Genomic DNA, 8,142 nt, shown 5'->3' on the forward strand with positions numbered 1-8,142 from the left:
GAACCCCTTCCTGGATATAAACGCACCTGCTAATCCGACTGGAATATGAAGCCGAGACCTCTGATCCGTTATCTGGCTAAGGATGGAGGTTAATATAATTTTTTCTACATGCCCAAAAGCGTTAGGGGAAACTTCTAGGTTGCGGCCTGCCTGCTCCGAGAGCAGGCAAACCCGGCTCAGCAAAACAAATGTCTACTCTGCAATTACACCCTCAAGTCCCCTGCTCGACTCAAGCCCCGCACGTACCTGAGGGTCCTCTCGTAAGACTGATCTCTTCCTCAGTGACCAAATAATCCACTCTTCCGTTCATGTTCTGCTGCTCGCCGGGCTTCCTCCTGGGGTCAGCTGGCGCTCTGCACAGGTGAAGGTGAATCAATCTCGGCCGGGTGTCCCAGGCACAGTCCTTTCGGTTTGCGAAGCCTGCGGACCGGAAGAGGCCGCCTCCGGACCGAGGGCGCAGGGCATGCTGGGAACCGTGGCTCTCGCGTTATCTCAGCGCGTTCTCAGGGCGCGTGTTGAGGTGAGTCTGGAGCCCCGCCGACTCCGGTGTACCGCTGAGGGCAACCCGAAGCTGGGGGCCGAAGGAGGCTGGTATGGGTGGGGGGCTTAAGTAAATTGACATAGTCGAGGAAATTTTTAAAATTAAATCTCCCGCCATCTCAGGAGATCACAAATGTAGAAAAGTGTAGAAAGGGAGCGGTGAAGAAAAGAAAGAGTTTTACTATTCTGTAAGCATCCGACCAAACTAGGATGGGCAGCACAAGCGACCTATTAATGAGATTGCAAAAATGGACGCAGATCATACCTTTCATGGAGCCAAGCCGATGCAATCCATTACGTGCGATTTCTCGCGCAAGAGGAATTGAGGGCACGGTTTGCTACTCTATTCTTGGCAGTTCCCCCTGGGAGTGGCTGGCTGTTGTTAACTGATTGCCTTTACCCAAAGGAAAAACAAAAACTATTTCTATTTCCCCCGCCCACCCAAGTCCCGCCTTTCTCACTGACAAGTACCTACTTAGATCTTGGAACAAGGCACTTTGGATAACTCTCGGTGACAGGCGATAAGTGCACTGTCTTCCTTGATATTGACATTTCAAAGTTGTTTCCCAGAACCTTAAGAAAAAGATCCTTTGTATCTGGCAGAGGCTTGTTTAACTTTAAAAAATATATGTACATACAGAGACACAGATAAGTATTATAATTACAGATTTTTTTTCCCCAAGAAAATCCTTAAAGGAAGAAGGAAAAAGATCTCATCCTTTTATCCTTTTAACAATACGGAAAGTTTCGATCATTTTTCTTTTCTTTCTTTCTTTCTTTTTTTTTTTTTTAACCCTTACAGTAAAATTAGTGCACTATTTAGGTGTTACTTTTTAGCCCAGCTTTCTTGACTTTTGGGAGAGGATATTCCAAACTGAGTTTGAAGGAACCCTCAGGGGTGCCTTAAGAGTTAGGAAGGCACTTTCTTGCACTCTCTCACTCTGTCTCACACACACACACTTATGAGGTTGTTACTCGCAGGCAAGCCAAGGGAACTGCCTGCCACCTGCCCACATAAGAAAAAAGCAAACAGTGGAAAAACAAAAATGAATTTTGTTCAGTTTGATCAAATTGGGGAGAAGCAGCTGGGTTTTTTGTTTGTTTGTTTGTTTGTTTTTCTCTGCTGGTCCCACAGAAGCAGTTACAATTTATAGACACAAAAGCTGTGTGATAGACATACGTAGATTTAGCGGGGCTGTGCTAGCCAGAGAACATATCAGTTTTAGCTTCCTTGAAATGCAGCTGGGTCAAGAAATAGTTTTTATTCTCAGCAGGAGGAAATTCAGGAGTTCTTTGTTTCAAGGTAACCACAGAAGTTAGTGGGGACACTGGAGAATTAAGAAGTATAGGGCAAATATAAAGGCATTCCAATGTAGATGTAAAAACCAAACTAGCAACTACTATGTGTACCAAGAAAATAAGACAGATTCAGCAGGAAGGGGCTCTTATTTGCTCACCATGAAAGAAGTTAACATGGTAGTGGAAAGAACACAGAGGATGATGCCAAGAGTACCTTATTTCAAGTTTCAGTTCCATCTGTTTCCCGTTGTCTGGGTTTGACCAAGTAACCTAACATCTCTAAACTCTGTTCATTCCTCTTTAAAAAGGAGCTTTTTAGAGGTTGTCAAAAAGAATCAATGAAGTGAAACTTTCAAAATTACATTTCTACTTAAAATTCAGATTTTTGCCACCCTCACTTCCAGCCCTCTTCCACGTATGTTGGTTGGATGAGTAAATAAAACAATTATTATAAAAGGCAGAAAAATGAAAAAACTAAGATAAGAATGACATTGGAATGCCAAGAGAAAAGAGATCAAATAGAAATGGAAAAATGAATTCAAGATGTTATCAATGAGAAGATTTTGAAGAAGAAAACCCATAATTTCCTGTAGATTATGGGGTCAGGGGAGGTGGTTGGGGAGATCATTACTGTGTACCTGTTGAAGTTTGTCCTTCTGATCTGAGTGCACAGCTTCAAAGGAAAACCATAGGGCAGTGAAAAAAAAATCACTAAAGTTCAGGAGATGATAGTAATAGATATAGTGACAGGTGGGGGATGTAAATTGGCTAATGAAACTATAGTCTGTTTGTAGTACTAGGGAGTAAACCCAGGAGCACTCTACCACTGAGCTACAGCAACAGCCCTTTCTATTTTTATTTTGAGACAAGGTCTCACAAAGTTGTCCAAACTGGCCTCCAACTTGCCATCCTCCTGCCTCAATCTCTCAAGTAGCTGGTATTACAGGTGTGTGCTACTACCCTGGGAATAGAAGTATAGAATGAAGCAGCCTAATATACAGGAAGACAGAAAATGGGAAATAGGAGCTTCCACTCTGAGAAAACAATTGAGATAGATTGTGGAATTTGGATAGTGATGGAATTATTTAGGGAATGAATCAAATAAACAGCATTTTGTGATCTTTCTGAAAGAATTTAAAAGGTTTTACTGAACATCCAACTTCTGTGAAAATGTGCTTCATATCATCCACTGTGATGGAAGGAGGAAAGTTGGAAAGATTCAGAGTGAATGATGGTTGAAAGATAATCTAGACATTTTTAAAGCCAGGCGTTTTAATACTATTCAAAGGATATTACTGAAATCTTTAGAACTTAATCTTGCCCCTCTCTTGGAAGCTAAACTGCTTGATGTTTGGACAGTGTAGCATGAAGCACATTTCCATAAAGTATCTGAGCACTTAGATGTTTTATTGTTAACCGAGCTTGATTTGCATTTGCCATCCAAACCAAGGCAGTTTCTTTCTTATTAAACAATCTTTATGTGATGTTTATTACCATACACTCGAAATAGGATAAAAAGCTCATGTGATATGTTAAGATCAGTACTGAGTTTCGTAGCATGGAAGCTGGGGATGTAGCTCGTAGTAGAGTGCCTGCCTAGTATGCGTGAGGTCCTATGTTCAATTCCCAGCAACACACACACACACACACATACACATACACACAAACACAAGATAAGTGAGACTGATAACACATCTAACAAAAATATGCAGGTATGCCACTAGTCCTGGGAATGGTCATATTTCCAGGGACATCATAGGAGGTATATGAAAGGCCCAACAGTTCCAGGATAGCTGGGACTGACAGACCTATAGCTTGAGGAAATCCAATATCCTGTATGTGGTAACGAAATTTTATTTGGTGCACTAAAAGCAGCAGCTGTAGGGTTCAAGGGATGACTGACAGCAGTAGGAATGTCTAAGTGAGTGAAGTCTGTTTTCGTCATCATTGTATTTTACATTAAAACTGGTCATCTTGGGCACTTGACTTCAAAGCTCTATTAAAAGAACTTCATCATCCAAATACAGTCAACCTTCAAGATGTTCTCATGCAGGATTCCAGGTTATATCTCATCTTTGAATTCCTTTCCATGGATCTCAAGAAACACTTGATTCTATCCCTCCTGGTCAGTTCATGAATTCTTCACTTGTTAAGAGTTATTTGTACCAACTCCTTCAGGGGATTGTGTTTTGTCTTCACAAAGACTTAAAAAACTCTTATTGATGACAAAGGAACAATTAAACTAGCTGATTTTGGACTTGCCAGAGCTTTTGGAATACCTGTTAGGGTATATACACATGAGTTAGTAACATTCTGGTATAGAGCTCCTGAAGTATTGCTGTGTTCAGCTCGTCGTTACTCCACTCCCATTGACATTTGGTATATAGGCACCATATTTGCAGAATTGGCAACTAAGAAACCACTTTTTCATAAAGATTCAGAAATTGATCAACTCTTAAGGATTTTCAGAGCTTTGAACACTTCCAACAATGAAGTTGGAATCTTTACAATATAAGAATACATTTCTCAAGTGGGAAACAGGAAGCCTGGTGTCCCATGTCAAAACTTGGATGAAAATGGCTTGGCTTGAATTTGCTATTGAAAATGTTAGTCTATAACCCACCAAACGAATTTTTGTCAAAATGGCACTGAATCATCCATATTTTGATGATTTGGACAATCAGATTAAGAAGATGTAGTTTTCTGACAAAAGTCCAGTTATATGGAGGATGGAGAGTTACACTGTTGACTATTTTTGTCTTGTATATTTTTCTTCTTGTAAAACTTCAGCTGTACTTCGTCTTCTACTTTCAAAAGTATAACTTAAAATATAAATCTTCTATATGAATTTAAATGTAATAATTCTGTATATTCATGTAGATCTCACTGTGACAACTTTTTGTTATTATAATAAAACTACAAAATCTAAAACGAAAACAAAAAATCCATGATCTTGGAGAAATTAACACCTAGAGTACAGCAAGCATTTGTAGATATTCTACCCATCCAGTGCCATTTAACATAATGTACATTTAGTGGGTCAGAATACTGAAGCAAGGGCTTGCAATTGATTGTTCTTTGTAAAGGTGATAATCTTCAAGACCATGCCAGATTTGGAAGATAGCTGATGAAGGCTTCCTAACAGGATAGCACTGACAGCCTACAGTACAACTTGGGCTCTAACTTGATTAAGTAGATTGTTCATCTTAAGTTTTCTGTGATTGTAATACTTAAACAGGGTGTTCTCAAAGGTGAGGAGTAACAGGAGATAATCATAGTAACAGCACCTTCCTCAGAAAGCCATTTCTAAGAAAGCCTTGTTTTTTTTCCTTCCAACACCAATTTCTCTAATCTCACTAGCTCTATCACTGATTTTGTGTATATACCAAAACTAGTTCTTCATTTCATTCTTAAGCTAATTTATTTAGTTTATATCCTTAAAATCTTACCTACATTATTTAGGAACCTCTTAAATGATCTCTTTGAATATAGTTTTAAACACCTTAAGTTTATACTCTACATATTTTCTGGTTATCTTTTTTAGAATTCAAATTTTATTCTTTGTCTTCCCTGATTAAAATTCGTCAGTAGCTTCTCTTAGCCTTCAAAAAACAGCCAGATTCCTTAATAAGGCATGCAAAATGATTCATGATCTGGCTTTGCCTACCTTCTAAATTCATTTCTCACATTTTCTTACTAGAAAATATAAATTTGATTATATCACTCTGCTCAAAATTCTTCAATGACTTTTCATTTTATAAGAGAAGCCAAAGCTTAACATTGGCCATATAGGCCTATCTGATCTGGCTCCTTAATTCTCCAGTTCCTCTATACCACAGTCTCCTGGCAATACTCCGTTCTCCAATTCTGCAACCAAGCTGGCCTTTCTACATCACAAATAAGTTTGTTTTTGTTTTCAGTCTTAGCATATGCTGGGTCATCTACTTCCTGACTGACTCCTTTTGTTCTCATCTCAATGAAAATTTTATCTTCTTAGGGAGGCCTCCTTGAACACTGAATGCTAAGTAAAAATAAAATTTTATTGGAAAGATATCAATTTATTTTATTTACCTATTTTGTTTACTTATCTTCATTCTCTCAATAGAAGTTAAGTTCATATCAAGCCATACTTCAAGTTTCTCATATTTGCATATCTGTTCAAATTATTTGCTTTTTTATATACTTTTGATTTCCTGTACCTTGACCATCTTTTCAATCCTTTGAAAATAATTCTGATTTAATCTTACAGGTTGGTAGAGGATATCTCTCCCAGGAAGGACCTCCTCAACACTTTCTGTCTCCCAGGCAAGACTAGTTTTGTTTGCCTTACATCTGAGCACCTCAAGTTTCTAATGTACAATTCTATCTCATTGTATCCTGCTATACATTTTATTTAACTGTCTGCTTATATAAGATTTTAGATGTAGGAAATATGTCTTTTTTTGGGGGGGTACTGGGGGGAAATATGTCTTTACTATTTGTATCCCCTGAATGATGAAGCATACGTAGTAATTATTTGCTAAATTTTTTTTAATGAAACATAAATAAATTATCCTGGAACTGAATCAGACAACATTTAGAGTGACAGGATCAATTTCCCACAGAAAGATATTCTTCACCACCTGCCACACTAAGTATCATTGCTGAGTAGACTATAGGATACCTTCTCAGAATATCTTTTTCTCTCCTGCCATGCCTATTCCCCATTGATAGTGAAATCTTTATATCTCTTGGTTTGTGAAACTTAATCTTGGTGGCCCTGGGTCTGACCTTCTTCTATCTTAAAGCCTACTTTATCATTTGACTAAAGGTAAGGAGAGTTGGGTTTATTTAAATATATTGTTTGATTTAATCTTCACAATAACTTTCAGAGCAAGTACTATTAAGTCTAGTTTATAGATGAGGAAATTAAGAATCAGAGAAAATTTTAGTTTGCCTAAGGACGTGTGAATGGAAAGAAATATTATAAGGATCTGAACTTAGGGCTCAAGTGTCCATCATGTTTTTTTCTAATATATCTTCCTTGCATAAAGAATCTAGAGATCCTAAGGCAATTAGGATTTGTGATAGCTTGCTATAATTAGGAGATGAGCATGTAGATTAGACCCCTGCTTGATAGCTACATTTAACTATTTTTTGAACTTTAAATGTATTTATTATTGGACAGATGAAATTAGCAAAATAATAGTGACAGTTATAATAATGGTAGTCATAATATGATGGGTTGTGTTGTGTCAATTTGACTAAGATGGAAACCAAATTTTTCAGAATCCTTTTCACTGTATAGTTCTAATTTAGACTTGACTAAAAGAAGAAATTTTGTGCTTGGTTTTAAGTGGAGAAATGAAGTAATAGTTTTTGGAGGTCTGTTACAATTATGTGTTACAGTGAACAGATGCAGAGGTGCATAGTGGGTTCCAGGTTGTCCTTATTTTTTTCCTCTGTACCATGAACCATGATCCCTGACTTCTGGCCAGATAGTGAAGAGCAGCCCACAGCCTATCACCAGAAACTTAACTGTGGACCCACAGAGGAGGTAGGAACATGGACGCAAGAACTTCTTTTTCACACTAACTACTTCAGAGGCTGAAGGATGACTTTCAGTTTAGTTGGTAGATGATCCCATCTCTTATTCACCAACACCTGCTTCTGGATCTTCATTTCCCCACTGCCCCCACAGTTTTGTAAGGTATAATTCCTTTATAAAGATCCCTTATCCTAAAACAGCCACTGTGATCCTGTGTCCTGAATTACATCAGTATTGGCACTGAACATGGTTACAGAGGAATAGAACAGAGGATGGGAATGTGGAATTGGTTCTCCAAGGTATTCAGTGGGAAAACATTACTTGTTACTTAAATCATCAAAGGTGGTCACCTGGAGTCAAATATCTACTGTCATAGAACATTTTAATCAAAATAAGCAATATGGGATTGGTCACTTGCTTCTGTATGCACTAGAGAACTTGGGAAAAGAAGATAACATGAGAATTTTAAGTGTTTAGCTCAAGGTTCAGGTACAACTATAAATGAGTATGTATCTCTCTCAATAGGTTCATCTCTATCTTCTTTTGATAAAAATGAAATTACATCATAATCATTTATGAATTTGGGTTTTACTTGGTTTTGGCTTGGGAATAATATAACACAGGGACGTTTATGTAGGTCATAAAATATTTTTTCTGCAAATAATTAAAAATTCAAAAACAGTTAAAATCATTTGAAAAGATACTCAAGAGTTAGTCATTAAAATAATTTTGAGATATTAGTTTTCACTAAAAGTTTAAATTTTATTCTAATTGTT

The 8,142-nt window shown here is 37.7% G+C and overlaps 1 protein-coding gene and 1 pseudogene across 2 annotated transcripts in view; one reads left to right on the top strand and one right to left on the bottom strand.

Annotated features, from left to right (window-relative positions):
• Positions 1–892, bottom strand: part of Synj2bp (synaptojanin 2 binding protein) — a 34,192-nt gene extending 33,300 nt beyond the window's left edge. The window contains exons 1-2 of one of the 2 annotated variants that reach the window (XM_047540995.1): positions 806–892; positions 247–571 (exon numbers count right to left, since the gene is read on the bottom strand). Coding sequence is in view for 1 of the 2 variants with exons in the window: in XM_047540994.1 (XP_047396950.1) it covers positions 247–310 (64 nt within the window). In the remaining variant the exon portion in view is untranslated. The remainder of the gene's footprint in view (positions 1–246; positions 572–805) is intronic. The other variant, XM_047540994.1, reaches the window with a different exon arrangement.
• A 2,505-nt stretch (positions 893–3,397) lies between these two features.
• On the top strand, positions 3,398–4,538 carry LOC124976620 (cyclin-dependent kinase 1-like; annotated as a pseudogene).
• The last annotated feature ends 3,604 nt before the right edge of the window (positions 4,539–8,142 follow it).

This window comes from Sciurus carolinensis, chromosome 2 (assembly GCF_902686445.1).
Source record: "Sciurus carolinensis chromosome 2, mSciCar1.2, whole genome shotgun sequence".
In the NCBI taxonomy this organism is placed as follows: Eukaryota; Metazoa; Chordata; class Mammalia; order Rodentia; family Sciuridae; genus Sciurus; species Sciurus carolinensis.